This window comes from Chelmon rostratus, chromosome 13 (assembly GCF_017976325.1).
Source record: "Chelmon rostratus isolate fCheRos1 chromosome 13, fCheRos1.pri, whole genome shotgun sequence".
Classification (NCBI taxonomy): Eukaryota; Metazoa; Chordata; class Actinopteri; order Chaetodontiformes; family Chaetodontidae; genus Chelmon; species Chelmon rostratus.
In genome coordinates this window covers 21,108,838-21,134,125 of record NC_055670.1, presented here as the reverse complement: position 1 = coordinate 21,134,125, position 25,288 = coordinate 21,108,838, and the positions used below count along the sequence as shown (strand labels likewise).

Sequence of the window (25,288 nt, the reverse complement as noted above, 5' to 3'; positions counted from 1 at the left end):
GGCCTACAGGCAACTGTCACGGTCAGCAAGACGGTCGACATGGTCATGGATGTCCAGAAACACCAACCCTCACACCCCCCACTACTCATCAACAACACAGCTGTAAAAGGTGGAGTCTGTTAAGTTTTAAAGTTCCACAATCACCACTGATCTGAGCACACCTGAGGATATTCTTCCTCAGACTGCTTTGGAGGATGAACATCTCCCCTCTACAGAGCCACCATCAAGACAACCCCCACCTCCTCCATCACTGTCTTTAGCTTTTTATCTTAACCTTCTAATATTTCACGTTCTTGTCCACTGCACTGTATCAACAAGTCAAATACAATAATACAATACAATAACAGTAAAATAAAATGAAATAAATGCTTAACATATGAAAGACATATTTTTAATAACACAATAACACAAATGTTAGAAATCACAGTCTGTTGAGCATGAAAGTTCATCCTTGAGCTTGGAAATAGCTTAACAAAAAAAAAAACTTAACTAGAGGTCCATTAAGTAGCTTCTACTGGAGCTTTCAGCTGCATCTTGCAATCTACAGTGGATGAAGTTTACTCAGTTGGCATGGAGACTTTGACAGTTGGGTGGATCCTGAATTAAAGGTGGGGTGAGTCATTTTGGAGAAACGTTAATATTTTTAATTTAAAATTAAGAAATAGTTTGTTATGGTCTGCAATTTGTGCGTTCTGTGTGTGTGCTGCAAAAAAGCCCTGTTTGTTTTAGAAGGGGAGGGGAAAAAAGGAGCGACAGGGACGGCATGCTCTGGCATGCTAAGGTGTAATCACATTGTGAAGGAGATGGCAGTTATTAACCTTTCTCCAGAACGACTCTAACCATCTTTAAGTTCAAAGCACAAAACTGTTACTGGAAAGTGTCTGTGCTGTATTTTACCAGTGCACAATAAATAGTAAATCTCTCTCTTTGCAAAATGTAAACAAACATTTGAGATACATTGGAGACATTTTTCATCTTTCGTTTCTAACAATGACTTTATAAAAACGTTTATCTTAAATTCTGTGCAAGCACAACATCTGGCCTAACATAGAAAACAGACTGATAATTACACAGCACAACAGAACTCCACACATCTCTGCGGACGACAGGGAGTCTCCAAAGTATGTTTGGATATCAGCAAGTGATTTACTGTAGCTGTGTATGAGATTTATTACTGGCAATAATGTTGCCACATCTGAATGATTGTCAGTGAAATCGTTATAGCTATTAAATTGTAGACAAAGATGCTTTGACACATCTACAGCAGTTCTGCTAAAAGCTAATTACACATATCAACTGGCTGAACCAATCATAGACAGACCATTTAACACGTCAACATAAGACTAAACAAAGATCACTCCTGAGCAGTGCACACTAGAATGATGCTACATTCAAGGAATAATCTTGTATCTTGATATTTGATTCTTGTACTGCACGAAAAATACAAGAAAGCAAGCACAAAGAGAAGGAGAACAGGTTGCGTCTGGGGTTTACTGGGCCTGGCTGTTTGTAAAGTGGGTTGTTTTCTACAAAATGACAGTCAGACAGCAGTCAGAACACCTCTGCTCATGTTAATGAGCAGAGGGCAAAGCCAGGCTGAGTTAAATATGGCACATCTGGCCACCAATATACTGAAGTTTGTAGCATTTATATCACAGTAAAGTACATGTTTGCAACTCAAAAAGTTTTTCAGTGTGAAGTCACATTTTGAGACAGTAAAATCTGACTGAAAGTTATGGCAGTGCCCTCTCTACAACTGCCCAGACCGCAGGCCCTGTCTTTAACTCATACTATATTAACTACAGTACCAGTGTATGGCTAATAAACCCCCCAGAGTATGGCCATCCAAACACAGGAGTGAATATTCCTGTCAGTTGGTCCCTGACTCCAACAGCTTTAAATAACATTCGTCTACTCTTCAAAGACACCAAGAGTCCCACCTACAAACCAGATCTCTGCTTCCGCAGCACGAGTATGTCGTCACTCAGTGCATTCAGCTATCTCTGTGCCATCCACGAGCAGCGTGTGAATGATCCCGTCTCGTCTCTTCCCGCTGCTCACAGCCTTCACGCAGCAGTTGTGGTCTCCGAGCGTGAAATGTGTTTCTGTGCCATCATCTACAAACTCCCCCTACAAAAGTGCGGACAAAGAAGAAGACTGCTCAGTTCCATATTGTCGGCTCTGGAGCTGGTCTTGACTGTAGAACCACAGGGTGTTAGAGGCTCTCTGCCCGTAGACGTTTTAGGGTTTTTAGTGCTGACTTTAAGAGGTCTGTATTTTGATTTTCATTGACAGCAAAATTAACAAGTGTCTTCTTAAATTCAGTGAAGTATCCTTTATTACACAACAAATCAGTATCAGCTGCTGTTATACTTACTGCGGTCTCAATATTTTGTCCATTACACCAAACATCCATGGTGTCTTTCTCTGAAAGTAAACAGACACTGAATCAATGAAACATGCAACTATTGGGCCATACAAGCATGTGATGTGACTGCCAGCTAACAGTTGCAAAACAAGTCTCAGTATGTGTACTGCCAGGTTTGAGTCGCTGTTTGTTCGTATGCTGTTAGGCAATGGTGTGAGAATGTTTGAGTTTATCTGATCATTTTGTTTCCCACAATATCAAGAAAGAGAGCACGCCCTGATTGGTATGTTCTTGAACCACTTGCTGGCTTTCCTTAACAAATACATAAGACCTCATTCTTATTCCTCCTTCTTTTGAAATACATGATGATAGTTACGGTGGTAAAGGATAATGCACGCAAGATACTTCAAGTTGCAACAACACAATCCAAATAAGCAATAAACAAAGTTGAAGGTATTACTGGTATCATTGGAAGATAATTTCTGTTTAAAAGGGTTGATCCAGTTCAGTTATTTGTTTAGACTATTCTACTGCTGAGATTTATAGATAACGACTGCACACTAATGTACAGTAGTTCTCATGTGCTGCACATGCTTCAGGTGGTATGCCACCTGATCAACTGTAAGCAGTGTAATTACAAGAAGGATTAACTTCCCCAGATGACAGAGGTGGCTCGATGGCTAAGGGCTTAAAGCTGTTAAAGAGCTTAGCCTCAGCTCCAACATAATATTAGTGGCTGGTTCTGAATGGGCAGAGATCACCCTGTGTGCTAAATATCAATCCAGAATCGACCCTGATCGATTAGACGAATGAACAAATAAGACCAGACACTAATTACATTTCAAGGTAGATGCTCTTATCTAAAACAACTCACTGTGCTGCCTGCTCTGTATACATAAAATGTTGAGAACTGAATATTTGGCTAAGCTGTATGAAAAAAAACATCACAACAAACAAAGACATATTATCTAAATAATCAGGACAATAGGTGAATAATATAAAGCATGGAGAGACTCACCTAGGACCACCCTGCAGTCAATGCCGTCCAAGTTGAGAACCCAAGTGCTGGTGACCTTTGATCTGTTCTCCATGTACTTCTTCAGGCTCTTCCCGTTGATCTCCAAGGTGTACTCATAGGCAAAACCACTGACTGCATCAATGTTGATGGTTGCTTTGGTGTCTGATTTGCCCACACTGAATGTCTCCTTCCCCACAAGCTTGAACATCCAGTCCCGTCTCAGGATCTCCTGCAGTGTGATGTGAAATCAGAAGTGAACATTGCTGACCTCGAAATGAGAAGCTGTGATCACAAACCAGGTTTATTCTCTCCCCTGGTTGACAATGCTAAAGATCACGATCCATACCTTCCCATCAACGTAGATGACCCTCTTTCCGGTGGTCGTGCCATGCTCAAACTCTATCCTGTGGACTCCATCACTCAATGCCACCTCCCACACACCAGCAAGATCATTCGACATCCTGTCTTCTTTAGACCCTGCAGGAGACCAACGCTGAAACAATCAGCCTGCTAAACGTCGAAGCAAATACATGACTAACAGTAACTAATAGGCTACTTAACGTTACCTAACTAGCTAACAAACTGACGTTAGTTACCCAATGAAAGAGACGTGAAACGTAATCATACTTTTCTGTGACGGTTCAAGCGTATATGAACCTATAGAAACTAAAACTTAAGTACAGCAATCAGAGCACATAATCTGAAAACGCTGTCAATTAGGTATTTCGTGAGCGAGTCATGGCTAAAGATAACGTGGGAAGTTGACGGTGTTTGTTGCATTACGACTTCCGGTGTCAGGGGTTCCCTTTCAAAATTACAGCAGGCACTGTTTGAAATAAAACTTTTTGCGTTAAATACAAGTGTCGTGTGTGGTTTCTAACAAAACACGTAGCCTATGCAAACCGTACATGGACGCAAGAAATGTTTAACGGGGCAAATTAATATCTCACGGAGCCCCTGGGCGTCATGCTGTTGAAAAAAAAAATATTGACATGGAAATCCCATGTGTATTTAATTGTCAGGTCAGTATTTGCTTTCTTCCAAACGTACGACCTACAAACTCAATAAACTCAGCTCCAGGGAGACATATTTGTATATCCAAGTCTCAACATTGTCTTAATGCAGTGATCTCTTATCTGTTCTCAAGCATGACTCATGAGACTGTTACAGATGGACTTCACCTAAAGCTTACGAAACACCAAAATATTAGTTCGAAAAAATCATATATATAATTCTGTTTGCAATCAAATTGTAATACGTAGCATGTGTCGATAATCTAGAATTTTGTTTTGAAAAGAAAACGGAAGCATTGCTGCTTCTGTCAAGCATTATGTCTATCTTTTCAGTAGCTCTGACCGCTGAACGTTACCTTCTTTTGTCAGGAGGATAATCCTACACATTAGCTCACGAAAATCGTCCCTCATTATGCACCGGAATTACCTGAATTGTCCTGGAGTAAGCGCACCAGCTCTGTGGTTAACAAATGATCAGCAGGCCACTTTACCGAAGTTTATCACAGGTAGCTAGCCTAGCTACGGCATAAAGTCAACAGAGGAGCTGTGACTACGCTGTTTCTATGGTTACATGATATCCGCCTACGTACACTTTAGCCACGCCCACTCAGGAAACAGCAAGTAAATACAAACAACAGTTTCTAAACTCTCATGCAGGAGTTTCAGGTGAGTGTTGTGTGCTGTAGCTTGAAGAAGAAAGCAGCCATTAAACCTAAACCACCTTTTAACAACCACCTGCTGTGATATTCTGATTCTTAATGAATTAACTGGAACAAGTTGATGGTGTTGATGTCGGACAACTGTGAAATGTTGCATCTTTAAAGCAAGTTTTGTTTTTATTTGTACAGACATTGAGATAATTTGTCTCTGAGATAATGCAAATCCACAGACCTCACTGTGGCCACTTGTCACAGGGGGGCTATTTTCTCATGGAAAATGTATACAGTTGATTAACTGTATACATTTTCCATGTACATTATCACATTTTTTCAATGCTGTGAGCAACAACAAATTAATTCCATTAATCTCATTTGTATTAAAAATGGCAATGCATGTAAAGGCAACTGAGACAATAAGATATTTTTAGAAATTTTGGTGAAGTGACTGCTTAAATCGACAGACGGTGTGGTGTATTTGACCAAATGCTAATGAACAACCCCTCAAATATTCTGTCAATGGAAGGGCAGTTAATAAGGATTTTTTTATGAGCTGAATTTATGATTTACAAAACACTGAAATTGCTGCACGTCTGTCTGTCCAGTAGGGCAGCTGTAGCTTACAGTACAATAGAATAACATCTGTTGCCACAGTTTGTTGTTCAATTTAACATGAGAGAGGTTGTGTGACTGGATAAACCTGGAGTTTGTGTGTTAACTGATGACTATTGATTAAACATGAACAATGTGCACCACAGTCACTCAATATCTACTGGAATATTAAGGCTATTAAAGGCATGGCACAGTGCACACTCACACATAGTGATGGAAAGTACATTTACTCAAGGACTGCACATAAGTACAAATTTTAAGTACTTGTACTTTACTTGAGTATTTCCATTTCATATTAGTTTATAATTCAACTCCTCTATGCCTCAGAGGGAAATAACATACTCTTGATTCGACCACATTTACATGACTTCTTTGGTGCCAAACAACTCAAAATCATGCGTAGTTAAAATTAGCTCCAACTTGACCAGCTAGAGCAGTAAAATGCTATTTACACATTCATGCATTAATACATATTATTGGATCAGTTTGATTATTAGAACACTCACACTCACATATTTGACCATCTTCTGAATTAAGTACTTAAAATGCTTTATTTTTCCTAATAATACTTATCTGTTTTTACCCAAATATAATTTTCTTTGTCACTAAAGGCCTTTTGCTTGCAATTTCTTTTTTTTAGTCAAGTAAGCAACAAGCCGTTTTGACTGAGGATAAAAGCAAGGAGGTCACTAAAGACATTAGCAATGGCTCTGTTAAGTGTCTCAGTCGGCCATGACAGTCATTAAACAGACATGCATATTAATAGAACCCTTAAGCCAAAGACGCTAAATGGAATTCAGCCATCATTCGTTTTATCATTCACAGATATGTCTCCCGTGAAAAAGGCCCATCTGAATAGTTCTTCCACCCCTGCCCTCACAGGTGTTTTCAATTATTCTGACGAATTAGACCTTTTCCATTATTACCTCTTCCACCAATCTCTATATGCTGGTGAGAATTAAAAAATTATAGAAGACTAACAACTTCAGTGATTCAGGGACTGTAGGGTTTGATGTAAAACAACTCCATCTGCTGGCAGAAGGCCCTCATGTCTAGTGATATGTGATGACTGCATCTCATTTAAGAATTATTTATTTAAGGAACACACAGTGGAAAATTAACCTGATGTGATTTTGTCATCAGAACAGTGTTCAATTACCCAACAGTATGTAGCATTACATTACTCAGGAAGTGTTCTGTTCTGGAATCTGTTTTTTCATTCACTTTTTTATATTATATAAGATCAGAGGGGTCAAAGAAATGAGGGAGGTAAGTGGCATTTTTAGAAATAGATAATAAGAGTAATATTGTATAATGAAAAAAAAAACATCTTGACAGACAGCACAACATAAAAAGCACATAAGCACGACGTGCTTTTTTAGCACAAAAGTGAATTGTCAACAATGAACAATGGACAAATTTAAATTCTGTACTTCCTCTATTTATTTCTCCTTTTCATCGAGCAGATTTCAAGATCTTTTTCAAAGTCATCGTCTCCTCTTTCTCGAACAGAATTCACTTCCTTAGAATGTTGTAGAATAAATACCGAGAATACTTGTGAATGCATTTGAAATCAGCCGTCCCCAGTATTCCCAGTTGCTTCACATCATAAAACACCTTTTTTAAACAACTGTTCCCTTTTTATTTGTCGTAGCTTGTGAGCCAGGTTGCAACAGTATATGAAAGTAATGATAAATACACGTATGGTGAAAATTTATTATCAGAATCATTATGGATATTAGCAGAGCAGTGTTAGAGGCTACAAATATAACAGGAACATGGCCAGATCGTGGATTCCATGAGACAGATGTCAAGCATGTCAAGATGTTCAGGCAGTGTTAAAACATTCAAATGCAAAATTTTATTCATAGCTCTTTATGTGTTACTTGGACATCTTACCTTGTACTTTCATAACAGAGGACCTGACCCTCAGTCCAATTAGACTAATGTAACACATAGTAGAATTAATTTAATGAATGAAACTGAGTCACACAGCTTGGCTGAGGAAATGTGGGAGACCTCAAATAGTTCAGGGTTTTAGGATTTATTTTAACACAAGTATAAGCTACATCAATCCAAAATAAAAACACTGCAGACATATCTAGAAAGCAACATTAGCTGTGTTTGAGGTGAATAACTAAGGAAAGATGGAGTGTTGAACCATGTAGCTGTGCAATACAGAAAGCAAACGTAAAAAAAAAAGTAAAATAGTAAGGATGCTACAGGAGAGGACCTTCAGTAAACCTTATGTCATCAACTATTCACAAATTACACTTCATCTGCTTTTCAAATCATTTTTGCACCATTTAACATTTTCTTCATATTGCATATTGGAAAAATGTGAATTTCAAAGTACACAATGCACTTACATATACATATTATATACTGTATCTTGAAAATAAAATAACTGTGAATATATTGTGTATGCTGAGTTATCAGGCTCTATCAGGCTTTTTCAAATGAGCTTTGAAGAAAAAAAAGAGAACAATAGAACAATACAATTATCAGACAATGTAAAAACATCCCCTCACATGTTATTTTGTTTTGCCACCATGGCTGCAGCACAGTCACCCCTCACCACCCACAGAGCCCCCTATGCAGGTACGCACAGGTACACACACACACCATATCCACATGTGGCAACTGCACTTAAGCAAATATTATAGGCAATCAAGGTCCACATTTAAGTAAACAGAAGCAGTGTATCTCATGCATCAGAGCCGGGTGTCAACTGCACAAATACGACATTTTAAGAGTATAGCATTAATTACAAAGAACAATGTTATGTTTAATGCACCAGCAGTTTTGTGCCTACATAAAAATCAGTCATCAGAGACAGATAGCATCTCATTTTTGAAAACAGCTCATTTCACCACATTCTTCCTCTTTGAAAGATTAAGATACACATTTCCACGAAAAAGACTTTTTGGTTTTAACTGTCTGGTGTAAACCTTCCAAAAACCAAGTCAAAAATCTAAGTTCACGATGTTAAAACGATGCACAGTGCAAAAAATAAAAAGCTTGTCCTCCGCTCAAGTCCACAAGGTCTTGGAATCAAAAACACAAGGAAAATACATAATTAAAAGACTTCAATGGCTTTGTTTTCATGAAAATCCACACAAGCTGTGTAGTATCTACATAAACAACAATAAAATCTCAATAATTGACCAGTTTTCAAAGTAGATACAACGTGGCACTCTATCAAAGAAGTCATTGGCTGTGCAGCTTTCTCACTAACTACTTTGATGGCGTGCCATGTTTTCCTCCTTCGACAACTGATTTATATTTTTGACTCTGAGCACCCAGTTTTTCGTTCTCTGGAAATATGTTGCACTCAGTCACTTCAAACAACATTAAATCACTTAAAAGACATTGAGGCAAGAATATATTAAAAAAAATAAAATGGCAAAAAGCCTATAGCTCAGCCTAAGCTATAGGATACCCATCTGGGTTGTGACAGGATCCTAAATCAGACATCCAGCTGAAGCTTTGAAGCAGCTATCAAGTTTACCTTTAATACTTGCCATGAACCATGCAAGGCCTGCAGTACATCCCTGACGCTATTTGTTCTGGCAGTTAAACAGAGGATGGTACTGTGCACTGTACAATGTTGTACAATGGTTAATTACATCATTTAAAGGAACAGGTGGCATTTTTGGGAAATGAGACTATTCAGTTAATTATTGAGTTATTTGAGAAATTCAGTACTCTCATATCAGTCCGTTCAGTATAAGGCTGGAGCCAGCATCCTGTTAGCTTCAAACAAGGAGAAATGGTAGAATATTCCTTTAAATTCAGATTGAGTAATAAAAACAGAGCTTGATTTTGATTTTGAATAATGATGCTCCTATATATATTAGTTTCTCTGGTATTTCTCTTCTTTATATTGTACATGTACTATTTCAGCAAATTTCACCTCTTTGTTGTCGGGTCTGTAATCCTCGACATTTTTTCAATCGAAAAAGCAAATGAAAATAACCTATTTACATAGTGGCAGAGGTGTTTCTAGATCTGGTGCTCCCTATACTGTTGAGAGAGCCCTTCCTGTAAGCCATCCGGATCCTTTTGCTGATGAGGCCGTGCTTGTAAAGCGCCAAGAGCAGCTGGTTACGGAACTTCTGCCCGATGAAGGCGTACAGCACTGGGTTCACAGCACAGTGCATGAAGGCCAACACTTGGGTCACATTTAGCGTCACGTGCACTCTGTACACCGTTTCGCATGTCTGCACTTCAATCGATCCGCCTCGTATGAGTGTGTCAATCAGAACAGTTATGTTATAAGGCAGCCAGCACAGAACAAATGCCAACACCACTGCCAGGATGACGCGTATGGCCTTTTGCTTTTGTTGATTACGTGTGTGTAGCAGCGTCACCAACGTCCAGCCGTAGCACACAGCCATCACTACCAGTGGCAGGAAAAAGCCCATCGTGTGACGGAGAACGCGCAGGCTAACGCGCCAGTGGTCACTGCTTTCCCCAGTTAGGTTTTCGTAGCAAATGGTCTGACCCAGGTCGGCAGCGTTCATGCTCTGCTTCTGAATGGCCACGGGTAAGGACAGCAGCCCAGCCACAAGCCACACCACGCTGCACACCACTTTCACCAACAAGTGATTGGAGGACAGGACACGTGTAGCTCTCACAATGGCAAAGTGTCGGTCCACGCTGATGCATGCCAGCAGGAAGACGCCGCTGTACACTGCTGCCTCCTGAAAGCCTGACAGGACTTTGCACAGGAAGTTGCCAAAAATCCAACCTAAATGAGCATCGACGGCCCAGAACGGGAGGGTAATAGTGAAGAGGAGGTCTGCCATCGCCAGGTGCATCAAGTAGATATCTGTGCTGGCTCTACCTTTCTTCATATAACAAACCACATAGACAACTACACTGTTGCCGATCATGCTGAAGACACACACTATGATGAAGGTGACCATGAGGCCCAAGCTATTAAATCCAGGCACATCCATATTGCAAGGAGCAGATGAGTCATCCTCATACACAGAAAATGTGGAGTTGTGAAGGGAATTGAAGTAAGCTTCATCAAATCCCACTGTTGTCAGCAGCTAAATAAAAACAAAATCATTTGTTTGTTAGCCGTAGAAGAGCTGACGGGTCAGTGTTGCCATAGTGGCACAACAGAGAAAAGCTTTCAGTAACATTAGAAAAATACTGTCAAAGCTGCGTCAGGCAGTTGGTGCAGCATTAGCAGCAGCAGTACTTTAATAGCATCAGAATGAAAAACAAGTGAACGCTCCAGATACAGCATGGGCTCAACCTCACCAGCTTTAAAGGAATAGTTTCACGTTTTGGGAAATACATTTATTTGCTTTTCTCATTTTCTCATCCCATCTCACAATCTATTTCTTTATAATCAATTCAATGCCCTAAGTAAAACATGAAAATAATCTTAAGAAAAATCAGGAATTCCATTGTTCACCTGTTTTCCTCCTCCTTGTTGATTGGTTAGGACCAAAACGCTCACGATGAAAAATTGCAGCTTCATCCCTGCTTTCTTGAGGCACACGGCTTGACATGAATATAGCTATCTGGCAAAGAGAGTGAAACATAGCAGAAAGCCTTGTGTAATGAGTTTGCATCATTTCAAGGGAAGTACACAAACCACTAATATCATCTGTCCTAACCAATCGCCATCTCCACTACTGCCAGATGTCTCTCAAGCTGTCTTCATGTTTGATCTCACGTTTCCATGCTGAACGTAGCCTTGCTGGGGAGTTGAACCTGCAGAGTTAAGCTGATAATGTGACAGTAAATTACTGGATGTGACTTGATGAATTTTCTCTCTTCTAACACACTGTGTGAGATGCCCAGCTATGAAGTAAAGACGAATAAATAAAAGGGTACAACAGAGCTACAACCTTTTGTAACTGATGACTACAAACCAGTTTGAAATGTGCAAAATACCAGAAAAAAATGTACATAAACGACCAGAAAATGAGATTTCTACAGAGCATTTGATGATTTCCAGTCTGGTTTCAGATGTAAATGTTGAAACAGCCCTTATCAGAGTAATCAGTAACCTCATGATCAAGACTGATTCAAAATCTGCTGTACCATTGCTCTACTTCACTGTTGCCTTTAACATGGTTAATTATTCTAAGCTCTGTTCTTCACTGTTTTCCTTCAAGGACAGGTGCTTCAGTCTTCCCACTTGTACTTTTAATTTGTCCAAACTGTTTTATCCGGGGTTCCACAAGGGCCAATTCTTGGACCCTTGCTTTTTTAAGCCCAAAAATAAAAAATAAATCTATAAACACTTCAATTTCTCAGGTTGATAGTCGCTGTGTGTATGTGAGTGCTTGTGGTTTGTGTCTGTGGGGTCTGTCTCTGTATTTTGGATGGTTTTTATTGTATATTTTGCTCTTTTCTTTTGTAATTATTGCATTTTGTTGACATTCTTCCATACATGTTACTTGTTGCTGTATGCATTGCAGTGCAACATAAAGCACATAGCTTTTACTTGTTATAACATTTGCTATAAAAATAATATTGCTTTGCCTGGTTTTCACAATTTATAATGACCTTCTGTATTTTATGCCACAAACCCACATTACTTCATGTATGAGACATTACAAACTAACTGTACTGCACTGCTTATTGTATATTATTATGGTGACATTCTTAGATGTGGCTTCTAAATCCACTTCATGATCTTTGCTTTTGATTATAATGACGGCAAACAAAAAAATCTAATGTGGATTCATATTCTCATGGATCCTCTTCGAGCCTCAGTTAGCTTATTACAGCTTTTATACAATGGCATCAGACACACAACCATTTTTAACTATTTTCATTTGAACTGTACACACACATCAAATGAAAGGAATCATGCTGAGCAGAGCAGGTCAGATGTATTTACAGGTTGACAGGAAAATGCCAGAGGGACACAGTCACAAAATATTTGGAAATTTATTTTTGATGATTATCTGCTTATGGAGTTTGTTTACATGCCTTCTTTCATCAGAAAGTAATTTCCTTGTGAACATACTTGAAGACCTTTTCACAGATCCTTTCCTTTTTCTTCATGATGTTCATTTAGGGTTGTGACAGACTTCAAAAAGCAGAACAATAAGATTTGACAATTGTTGCATCAGATATCATGACTGATGCTAGTCAGTGAAAAGCATGTCCAGAGAGGTGCATGCTCACCTCTGTCTGTATTTCAAACTTCACTTTCACTTTAGCCCACAATGTAACTAACACAATGGAAGATTCAACAAACATACTTCTGTAGTGTTTTATTTAGATATTGTTTTATCTGTGTTGACTTGTGCTTGCATAAGTTATGAAATTACATATTTTCATATTCTTGCAGAATCCCATTTTCCTTTAATTTAGTGAAATACCAAAATGCTGCTGTACTGCTCACTGTCCAGTGGGGGGCAGCAGCAGTCATGATCTAACGTGTTCACTGCAGACCTTCTCTCAGACTTATAAGGATTAAAAAAAGAAAAAAGAAAAAAGTTTTAAAGGGCCTGATTATAAATGCATCATGGGAAATGTAGGATCCATTGTGTGATGTGTCTAGTGCTTGACTCATTAGGGCAACTAAAAGTCAGAATATCTCTGCCTCTGCTGTCTATGCTGATGGATTGTTTTTATCATCTGTCTCTTGTGAGGCCACTAACTTTATGGGAGTGCAAGAGTCAACTGCTGAAGTACCGTTTTCAGAAAAATCAAAAAATAAAATTGTTCAATAAAAAACAACGTGGAAAACAAAGATACAAAGATAAGGAGAAAGACAGAAATGTGACACATGGGAAGCATGCAGCACACAGTCAGTCAAGAAGAAGCCTAATCACATTTTTTACTAATTACTCAACAACAGCAGATACTGTATACTCAAACAAACCCTAGATGATTTCAGTCTAGACACAGATAGAAGCAATTTCGACCATCTTATCTGATTCTCAGCAAGACAACAAACCCACCTCCGGAAATATTAGAGTGATGGAGTGTTACTGGCGTTTGAAGCTGCAGCATTAAGATCATTAATCTCTTTTGACTTCTGATAGATTTCTCATAATGTGTGATTATGAAGTATTGAGTCTTGATAGATGGACTGTCTTTCCTTGAGTCTGTAAGACTGGCACCAACATGTTATTATCACTGAAGTCTTACATGTTTGAAAATACACACTGCATGGGAAATGGCTCCACATGATCAGCATTTGGCCAGTTATCCATAGAAAGTGGAAAAGTACTCCACCAGACAATAAAATAAACCCAACGCTGCATCCCCAAACATCTTTTCATGTTAAAAACAGCTTTTAAGTGGTGTATGGTCGATGTGTCATTAAAGAAAAAACCTTCTGCCACTCAGTAATATCAAGCTTTTCATTTTGTATATATAGAACTGGCTCTAACTTAAAAACGTCCACGTCAAAGGAAAGCTGGAGTGTCATCGGGGTTACAAAGTACTGTATGCACCTCCCACCACAGATGTTTGGCTGACATCACCGCCACATGGCTCCTTCACTGGTGAATCCTGGTGATCCTACACCACCCTTCCACCTCCTCCCAGCCCTTAAACTGAACGGAAATGTTTCCCGATATAACCCCGCCATGTCCATTTAAAGACTGTTGTCTGTTTCCATCTGTTGGACCACTGGCTGCCCTAATCAGCACACGGTAGCCTGAAAGACTGGGCAGAGGTCAGATGTCAATACCTTGTCCTCCAGCCATTCCATGTGCTCTGATTAACAAATACATGCAGTCATTATAAAATTAGGTACCCAAGAAAGCAGTTAAACCCCTCAAGCAAATTCATCTAAATTGTGTCTGGAGGTAAGCAAGTAACATAAGTCCTTATTGATACAGTGTTTAAACTTGTGAGACACTTTCTTAAATAATAAACATCAGGCTCTGGGGATGTTTTTTTTTTTCTTCAGTGCATATATACTGTAGTTCTACAGAGATGAATTACATCTGCAGTGAAATGTGGGTCCCTTGGGTTTAATTCCCATATCCCAGGATAAATGAATATCCATTACACTGCTTGCTATTAGAAATTAAAACCCTTCATGATTTCAAATGAGTTAAAAATGACTAATGTGTTAGCAACGTTTCACACTTTAGCCAAGTATTACACACTTAGCAAAATTAGGGCTAAACAGCACTAAAAGTGGCTCTTTGGCTCGTAATCATAGCGGACCTTCTTTTAATTGTATAGCGGACATCTTAAAAGGTGATACATAGCACCATGTCAAAGTGTGCTCTATAGAGCCATTAGAGGTGCCATATAGCACTATATATCTATATTTTTGAGCTAATAGGTCCCATTAGCCAGATACTACCATAGACAGGGAAGATAGGAAAATGAATGATAAATAGCTCTTACCAAACGGTGGCTTAAAAGATTCGTAATCCTGCACTAAATGCCTCTTGACGCACAACGAATTCCTGCAAAAATGTTTTATTTATTTATTTCAGCAAATAAACTTTAAATGCTGCCGAGTCAAGGAAAAAACTACAAGTAGCCTAACATCATAATGTACTTGCCCTTAACATTTAGAAATACAAAATACATTTAGAAATACAAAATATTAGCAGGTGAACGTGGTGCAGCATTTGAAGAGTCAAATATTTCCCTCATGAGTTGGTGAAGATCCCCGAAAAATGTTTCCACTGCACCCTATTCCACTGCACCCTATAAGCTTAGCCTGCTAAACCACTTAATGTCTTTGGGCTGGATTTTTTACGAGTTTGCATGATTATAACAGTCCATACATTGAACTACATTTAGCATTTTCTAGTTCGTTTAGTTTCTAGTTTAGTTTCTAGTTTCTAGTTCTAGTTTTCGAGTTTATTTCTGAATGACTTAAAGTCAGATAATCAGGAAATGGAGTTTAACTTCAGCTGTGATGGGGCAAAGCTGCTGTTTCAGGTGCAACCTAATTATATTTATGGTTAAAAGTGAATAAATAAATGAACAGTAACAGAAATGATTTTTTTTTTCTTTTTTTGAGTGTTATAGTGATTAATGATATTTCTAGTGTTTTTCTTCAGGACAGTCATAGTAAAGATGTGATGCTGTTTTAATGCTTAAATAAAACCTTCTCATTATGTCCGTGGAGCTGCTGTGTGTTCTGCAGATACTTCAGCAGAGCAGGTGCATGTTGTCTGTTTCATGTACATACTGCTGATAGGAGGATAGGTGCCGGCCTGAAACTTCAGATGATGTGGTAGCTCTTACGAAATCCCCTTTCCACAAGCGTCCATTCAAGGTCTTATTTCAGGGCTACCTGCCTTTTGAATACATCAATCTACAGTTAGACTAAAAAGAAAATCTAGCACACCAACTGACCTGTTTACCTCAGGAGCTGTCAGTGTAAACCGGGACCACCCAGACAATCCTCCTGTCTGCCCGGCCTGCTCTGTTTGCCTTTGCTTTGTCTGTTTGATGGCTGGAGATTAGGTTGTGGACATACTTCTGTCTATTTCAATGGGTGTGAAGTTGGTTGAGAAAACAGTGGCCAGTGTACACTCCTGTTTGTCAGTCAAGTTAACCCCCGTTTAGCCTGTGCTACCTGCAGGTCATTTCCACAGCAGGTCATCTAGAATTTAAGAATTCAGCATTGCAATAAGTGACACACTTCCTCAAAAACGATTCCTGTCTTGTTTCCTTTAGTTCCTCATAATTTTATCTGACGCTGAAGTACAGCTAAAGAGCAGTCTTTAAAAATGTGTTTTATGGTTCATAAAGCGCTCTACACATTTCGTTACACTGAACACTTTTAGGACATTTACAAGGACAAGTACTTTTTGAAAAATGATCTCTGGATCCTTGGAAGTATAAAACCTCTGACTCAGCATTTCCTTTAATGTCCCTGCTGTGCAAAAAGTCAGTCACATCCCTCTTTCTCTTCTTTGTTACTGAACAGGAACCAGCAAGAATCAGCTTCCTTTTTAGACCGCCTTTACCACATGGCCAGCCGATTTAAAAATCACGTTGCACATGAATCAAATTTTACATTTAGCAGGAATTCATACAAGACCTGCCTGGTCTTATGACGACTCTGCTCAAGTAATGCTCTCTCTGATCAACAAAAAAAGCTCAATAATGAGGATGATATTCTACTCATCCATCCATTCAAAGTCTATTGGAGATCAACAAATTATACATAGCGAGTTTATAATTGGAAGCCCACTTAATGCCAAAGGGACAATCAATACAAAAGATAGAGCATGGTGCTTTAAACTTTGTGAAGCATAGAGCAGCTTGTAAAAAATGGAAAGCATGTGCAGTATGTGTAAATGGACAATAAAATGCACTGCTATCTAGGTTTAGTACAAAAGGGTCAATCTGCCCTTGCAGACAAGGCTCGCCAGCAGTTACTTGGACCCGTGATGCAGTATGTGCTGCCAAATAGTATGAGTCAGAATCAGACAGTGATGGAATGTAAAGAAGTACATTTTCACAAGTACTGGTTCTAAGTGCAAATGAGGTACTTGTACTTTACTTCATTTCCGTTTTGTGCATCATATGTCTGCCTTACTACCTGTTAGAGGCAAATATTGTACTTTTTACTGCATTATACAGTATGTGTCTAACAGCAGACAAATGCAGATAATATAGGCAGATAGGGACAGTTCAATGACTTAAACAACAGGTGGAGATACACACAGGCTTTTACAGGCAGACACAGGTAGACAGGTGGGTACAGGTGGCTATAAAACAAAGAAACTATGCAACTTAATGATCTGACAACTGACTGGGGAAAGAAAAAAGGAAAAGTACAACAGGATGGTCATTGAAGTCAGAATTCCAAGTCAGAAACACACACCTGAAGCCACAGCAGTATGGCGGCGTCCACAGTGAACAGTTAGCAGAATTAGCTTTTCATCAGTTTTTACTTTATGTAGTGTTTGTGTTGTGAAATGTGCTGGAAAGTTGCCATTGCCATTTCTTTGCAGCTGACTTGTGCTTGATGCAAACATGCGGTACCAGCCTACACCTCCTGTCTCCTTTAAAGTGCACTAATGTGCTTCTGAAGTTCACAGATTCGCTCTACAAACACCAGTTTGCTGCGGACATTGTTTTCTCAGGCAGAAGGGCTCGGATGCGTGATTGAGAGTAAAGAATACACACTCAGAACTGCTATCCTCAGACTCATCAGCTGCAAGGCTGATGAGGAAATGAGATGCAGGCGGGGAAGCTCAGGCACCTGCAGAGCAGATGAGGGAAGTGGGAGCAGGTGTGCAGATGGGTTGGGCGGTCAGGTGATGGGGCAGGATGAATCCTTGCCCCATCACCTGACTGCCGCGCCTGTGGATGGTAGGAGAATAACAAGGGTTTGGAGAAGTGGGGATGTGGTTCGAGGAGGCAGAGACACAGACTGTGGCAGACCAGGAATGTTGGCACATGCAATGAATTTGACTCACTGTGGATAAGATACTCACAGGGTTTCAGGAAACTGTGTGGATTCTGTTTGGGATGCAGCATTTTCTTGTGCTTCTTTTTATATCTTAACTTAATCTTGGTTCTATGTTCTTTTTTCCTGTTTAACAGCTTTAGGTGCATATAGTGGTGACACTTCAGCATACAAATCATGTACTTCATCAATGCTTAACTAACACAGGAATGCATGACTGAATGCATGAATTCATGCAGGATGTACCATGAATTCCTGTTGCTCAACATTAAGCATTGATAAAGTTACTATGACTTCACGTGATTAGTTCACACCTGTTAAGGAATGTTAATTCACAGTTCATACATGAATTGATATGAGACTAAATACCAGCTACATAAAGCTTTGTGTCAGACCCACGTACTCACTTGGCCTCTCTGAAAGCACAACAGCACCTCTTCTCAGAGGAATATGAGGCTTTTGTTTCAAATCAAACTTCCAATTCACTTATTATAAAATGTTGGCCATAGAGTCATATCTTCACTTGAGTTTGGAGACAATGATGTTCACATGTTTGGAAAGCTGTACAAATTTGCTGTTTTCTGACAGCAGATCATACAGCTAGAGTTCACATTACTTTATGCATTCTTTCCTCAACTCTGAAGGTATCTGTTTACTAATACTGTTCCCCTGTGGGCTCTATAGTCTTCCTGTGCCCATGTAAGTTTTGGAAGAACAAAAGCACAAACTGTGCGGACTGAGGATGTGTTTTTATATGTTTGATGACATCAGATGGTCTTATTTTAGAACCCATCCTCTTTTTCATTCAATAGAAGGCGTGTCAAGGAGCCAGAGGCTTTGGGTTGGATTCCCTGGTTTATATTACACTCAGCATGAGTCACAACAACACAAGCCACAGCATATATACTCCAAAACCAAGACTTAATCAAGGTCAACCACTGCGCCATTTAGGAGCAGTCAAGTCAAGCCTAAAATAACATGCCTGTTCTCTCACAAAGCAGAAAGGAGCCATGGAAATGTTATGCCAGCCCACACACTGGTGGTGTGTTGTTTGCCTAAAACAGGAGGAAGTCTGTGTGTTTAAGTGGCTGAGAAAGGCTCAAACTATTTGGGTTTCTCTGACAAAGTCACTCTTTTGCCAACATGTGAACTCCTCCTGAGATTTTGGCTACATTGCCCCTGAAAGCAACCTTTGAAAGTATGAGTTTTGCTCACAATGTGACCAGTTCAGGTGACCGTAAGTGTGAAGCAAATGGCAAATAAGCAATATGCAGCAATATAAAGCTGCACTGTGAAAGTTTTTTCTTTATCATATTCATGAAACAGACTTTTTTTTACGCTTGCATACAAAATGTTTTTGCGTGGTCAGATCAATCCAATTATTCATTTATTTAATCATATAGGATAGAATAGGATGCTGACATATTTAATTGTGCTGGAAGTTGCATTAATTGAAAAACCTGTACACACAACATTACTTCAGTGTTGTATGTTCCCTAGCTAGTTGCTAACTTGGGTTGTTGTTTGGTGCCGCATAGTCAGTCAAAGCTGTTCTGTAACAAAAAAGACTACCCATTACAAACTGCACCAGTGGCATGAAATGGTATGCACTTCCTGTCTCCTCAGTGGGCCCCCTACTTGTATTGGCCATTTTTACCACTAACACATTACTGATGGACTGTTGCTTGTCTATGACAAAACAATACAACGCTAGATACAGTAAGACTTTGTGAATAGTGAATCTAATATTTACTTCCGCAACTATGGGGCGAAAGAATTGTTCACAATCTGTGCTCACTTTAGCTTCTTCCGATGGAGTCAGTAGACTCAGGACTTGCTGCAAGTCTCCCAAAGGATGGATCAGCAGCAACACCCAAATGACACAAACACAGGAAATTACTCTTAAGTGCGCCATCCTGTTTATGAACTGTCTCTGAGTCAGTTTATCAGAACTTTACTGCTGAAAGCAGTTGCCCACCACAGCTGAAACATGGTTGATGAGACTGGAGTTTGTGGGCATGAAACAAACTGGCTACACTGCAGGAAAAGAAGCTGAAAAGCAGCAGAAAGGCTCTGTAGAGCTGAGGAGCGCAACGCTATGAACAACCGTTTTCACATCACACTCCATTCACATCCTTTAGTCCACAGACGATATAAAAATATTGATGACTGCAATTAATTAGAACAGTAAGTGGTGTGTAAAGGCTGGGATACAGCTCAGAACAGCACTGTGTTGACAGCTAACAAGCAGTGTTAGCTCATCGGGTAATGTGAAGATGCTTTTCATTAGTCCTGTTTCTGCAATAGCTATTTCACGCGCCTCATGTGTCCACCTTCTCTTTAAAAATGATGGATGTTGTGTTGGAGCTGTTGTTTTTCACCATGAGCCACCACAGGGCTTCTCCTGCTAACAAGCTGTTAGCATTTGACAGCAGAAGTTTTTACAGATGTTCAGTAGAAAATGTTTAAGTGTTGATGGAAATAGTAAACAATTAGTTTCTTTTTTGTCTTGTACTGTGGCACAAGCAACTCCTTTGAGCCTTGCAAAGAGTTGAAGTTATGTGATTTTACCCTGCCCTTAAAACAAGCCATATGAGGTTCTATGAACAATGGTAAAATGGGTTTCTCGCTTACTTCAGCTGTTGTCTAGAAGGCATACCTGACGTGTCATGTGACAGAAAAACAGCTGTACTTCCCACATGACCTATCGCCCAACTAATTCGATTTCATTAGGTTAGATTTATTGTGAAGGTGTGTGTCAGTTTTTGACGAATCATTCGCATGCAAGCCATCTAGAATGAGAGGATTGAGTTTGAAAATGTGTTATTCACCCAAAGGACCACAATCAAGGCATTGCATGCAGCTAAAGATGATAATACTAGGTGGGGCTATGTGTGGAAGCCAATAAACTGAGTGCTCAAGCCACATCAATCTGACAGGGCCAAAGACATGTTTGTGTTGTCAGTGAACTGAAAATATTCTGTATGCTTATGGCGAGTACATTATACTCAACAATGATTGTGGTATTGACAGAGCATCAAAGTCAGCTAAGTGGCTGGCATTTTTTGTTTTCCAAAGAACAGCAAATAAATCCCATAAGGCAACAGTCCAGTGTGCCAGAGGACACAGAGGAAGAAAAGGCCCATCTGACAAAGGCCAAAATTCATTCAGTGACCTGGAAGCGTAATTCCTCTTCATCCAGTGGAACCAGTTCAACCCTCCTGCTCCATAAAACCAAATATTGACCTCTCATAAGAAGAATGAGCTTCACACTACACACCAGGCACGTTATATACAGAACCTACAGTGTCTATTCACAAAGTGACAGGATTTCCATTGACAACATCATAAAATGAAATACATGAATAAGCAGTATGTAGCACTACAAAGCTGCACTGTAACATGTTTTTTATACTTGTATACAGACTGTTTTTGTGTATCCAATTTAATCCAATTCTAAGCTTATTTATTATGACTTGGATGTTGACATATTTAATTATGCTTAAAGCTGCATTAATTGACTTTTTGGCCACTTGGGGGCAGCAGAACAAGCTATAAACACAGCATTGCAACATAAAAATAATATTCTAACATAATGTTTACTATTCACACAGTGATAGGATTTACATTGATGACATCATAAAGTGACAGACATGAGATTTAACAAATCAAACTTAGTATTTTATGTATTCACCATTCAGTTATTCTGAGCTCTGACTGAATGCATTCAGTGAATAAATGTCCTACGTCTGGATTTGGTGACTCAACAGCAGGTTTTGTTTGCAATGTTCATGAGCTGCATGACTGGGCCTAAAATACCTGTTTAACAGGGGGCTGTTGATGAGACACGTATCTTCGCTGACTGCCACCTCTTCATTGTTAGGGTAAGGCTGTCAGAGTTGTTGAGTATAACACCAATGTCTTTGTCACTCCGTGACAGCTGCACTTGTGCATTGAGTGCAACCCTGCTAAACAGGAGACCCTTCCTTTCCCTCTTTGACACACACACACACACACACACACACACACACACACACATAGGCCTACTCCTGCACAGACACGAGGAAGAGAAACATGCATGTACATATACAAGCTCCTCACCCCAGAAATGAAACATAGCTTGCTTTGTAACAGCCTCAGGCTTTTCTGCAACTCATCTCTGCACCAATTGTGGGCTGCAAAGACAGCAAAGCTCATTTCTCCTAACCTGACAAAGACGCTGGGGTGTCATCACACTACATAACACTACTGAGAATTTCATGTACATGTTTTCATGTTACATTACTGAAGCTATCCAAGTCACGTTGGGACAGTGACGTGCCCACCAACAGACGACAATGTCAGTGTGAGATACTTGCGCAGGCTGGTGGCAGAAACCAAACCAGAATAAATGAAGTTGTTTTTGTGCCTCAAACCACACGAGTGACTAAAGTAATGGGTGCAACATGTTCCATATCCCAAGAGGGAAAACTCCCTGCTAGCCCAGAGAGCATAATTAGCTATTAATACGTAGCCATCTGGTGAGAGCCATGGAATTTAATAATAGACTGTTTTACTGAACTGAAAGAACCACCCAGTTCAAGGACCACTTCACACTTTTTCAAACATCTGACAGAGGATTATCTAAGTACTTATTTTAACCTAAACCCTCTTTGCCGTAGTATAAAAAATGAGAAAAGTCTTGTCATTTGGAGAAAGGTGTGGTGGTTGGATGGATCAAGCGGCTTTGACGCAGGAGAGCGAGATTGCCGTCTGCGTTAGGGAGGCATCTGTTCTTTCAACCTGTGCTGCCTGTTGATTGTTTAGGACACACACGGGTCATTTACTGGAAAGAGAGACTTATTAATGATACTAGCTGCTCTTTCTCACTGAATTAAATGTGTCATGGTAGATAGCTAGAGCTGCGTCTGTCAGTTAGAGGAAATACGAGGACAAGTGGCGCATAAAAATGCACCTCTAAACAATAATTTCACTTGTTTTCGCTAAAAATAATATAATAATTATTGATGCTAATGTGTTCATCACTTTCATGTAGCAGAAAGGTGGAACTAATTTTAGTCACTTTATATATTGCAGGGAAGCTTACAATAATGTGGTTTGTTACTGAAGTGATCAAAAAGAAGTGAAGTGGAGTAAGAAGTACAATTTGCCTCTGAATTCTAGTGGAGGAGGAGTAAGTAAGTCAGTAGTAGAACATGGAAATATTCAAGTTAAGTACAAGTACCTCAAAACTGTACATAAGTACATTCCTTCAGTAAATGTTACTCTCCACCACTATTTATATTTCACAGAGGAGAATACTCTCTTAGTGTTAGCTTTGTTTGACTGGATGTGGTAATTAATCATTGTCACCATGATGAGTTCAGTCCACTTGGGGAACACTGTTTGTCAAGTGGTGGATAGTCATTGAGCGTTCTTTCATGGCTCATTGGATGAACAGGCCTGAGTCTTACACAACCCAACAGCTGTTTCGTTGTTTGTCTGGAAGATAGCAATAACGGAAAGGTCATAAATCCTTTTTGAGGAGGACACAGCTGTTACTATAAATCTGTTTTTATCAATAACCATTCCCGTTATTTGTCCAATACAAGTTAAGATTCACCATGTGGATAACTAAATGGATGAATTATCCACAGTATGGGCTCAGTGTGTTAGTCAGCTGGTGAGACAGGGTTTGCTCATGTTGCTTAGACAGTCTGAGCGTCTCTGGAACTGGCTCAGCACCAGGCTTGTCTTCCACGTTTTTGTCCTCGAGCCAAACCACCAGATCCTCCCTTGGTTGGCGACCAGAGGTGACGAAAGAAGGGAACATTTCAGAAATGCTCTGAATTGATCACACTTAAACCTAAAGTTAAGCTCTTCACAAATCAAAGTATCAGTAATGAATTACAGGTTGCCCACAACATTGACACTCCTTTACACTCAATTACACACAATGACACCTCGTATACTTCTGTATCGCTTGTCAGGCGGCAGGCCGTAGCTGAGGTGAGTGTTTTTAGCATCATTTGGGCTCTGCGCAGGCACCTCACCTCACCAATATTACTGATTCTCAGTTGATGTGTACCAATGATGTTCTGGGTGGGTCTAATTACCCAGAAATCACAAATTTAATCACATTAGAAACTGACGACCCAGATGTTTTTCACTATGGTCTAGACCAGAAGATTTTCCAGCCATTTTGAATGCTTGAATTGTCTCTGATTCAAGATTCAAGATCTTTTGTTGTCATTTAGCATGACATGTCAATGAAATTTTCATTGCAACCCCCATGTTAGACCAAGATAATAAGAAAGATAAGAAAGATTAGAAAGGATAAAATTAAGATAACTACAATAAAATAAACCAACGTGCAATAAAAATATTCGCAATGCAATTAAAAATATACCAGAATGAAAATATACTAAGGCAATAAAATATACTAAACAATAAACAATAAAATATGCCAGTGAAATGTGCCATTGACATTGAACTTGTAAAGCTGCTTATTGAGGAAGACAAGAAGCGAGGATTTAATGTGTGATAAAGGACCTGTCAAAACCTCTAACAATGGTGAGAACGACGCTGGTGCATTGTACAGTGTTCTGATGTAAGAGGAAATTTTGCACAAATGCCAGATTCATAACAATGAGAAAACATTTGAACACTGACTCAACATCTTTCAAGTGTTCGCAGCAGTCTTTTCTGCTCAAAACAGATTGAAAATGCTCTGGAGATACCTACAAACAAATGTAGATACTTAATTAAATCTGTTTCAGTATGAACCTCTGGCTTTGGCTAAACTTTCTCAGGTGCAGTTGTTCTGAATCCAACAATCAAACTCTTTCTTTCATGTCCAGTTGTTTGCCGCCATGTACAACCCAGTAAACTGGATTTGCTGACAAATGCATTGAATGACCGAACACAGGCCCAACAGTTCCCTGAGCAATCCCATCAATGCACTATGGCAGCTCTGAAGTCACGCAACTTTTTTCCTCATGCATACTTGGAGTAACGTGTTATTCTCATTACCACTAGATGTTGAAGTTCATAACACAAGCTTAAATGAGGCATATTGAGAAGTGAGTCTTCCGACTCAGCACTATCCGTGTGTTTTGGGGCAGTTTCCTTCCAGTCAGTGCGTAAAATGTCTGAGAAATTATTTTAAAGAGCAAAGTCAGACCTCTTCTTTTAGCAGTTTTATGTCGGCGGTTCACAATGGGTCACAACAGGCTAAACAAGCTTTACATCCTT

General features: G+C 39.5%; 2 protein-coding genes across 3 annotated transcripts; both read right to left on the bottom strand.

The window, feature by feature from the left end:
• Positions 1-339: 339 nt before the first annotated feature.
• On the bottom strand, positions 340-4,946 carry faima (Fas apoptotic inhibitory molecule a). Of its 2 annotated transcripts, none has more exons than XM_041950575.1 (5): positions 4,827-4,946; positions 3,733-3,863; positions 3,387-3,615; positions 2,378-2,427; positions 340-2,130 (listed from the first exon to the last, which is right to left on the bottom strand). In XM_041950575.1, exons 2-5 carry the CDS (start codon positions 3,844-3,846, stop codon positions 1,981-1,983), a joined length of 543 nt encoding a protein of 180 aa, XP_041806509.1. In that variant the 5' UTR covers positions 3,847-3,863; positions 4,827-4,946; the 3' UTR covers positions 340-1,980. The 2 variants fall into 2 exon arrangements, with proteins under 2 accessions (XP_041806509.1, XP_041806510.1); XM_041950576.1 differs by lacking the exon at positions 4,827-4,946 and adding an exon at positions 4,014-4,124.
• A 2,757-nt stretch (positions 4,947-7,703) lies between these two features.
• cxcr2 (chemokine (C-X-C motif) receptor 2) lies at positions 7,704-11,201 on the bottom strand. Its single transcript, XM_041950574.1, has 2 exons — positions 11,102-11,201; positions 7,704-10,727 (listed from the first exon to the last, which is right to left on the bottom strand). The coding sequence occupies exons 1-2, from the start codon at positions 11,165-11,167 to the stop codon at positions 9,651-9,653; spliced, it is 1,143 nt and encodes a 380-aa protein (XP_041806508.1). The 5' UTR covers positions 11,168-11,201; the 3' UTR covers positions 7,704-9,650.
• Between the last annotated feature and the right edge of the window lie 14,087 nt (positions 11,202-25,288).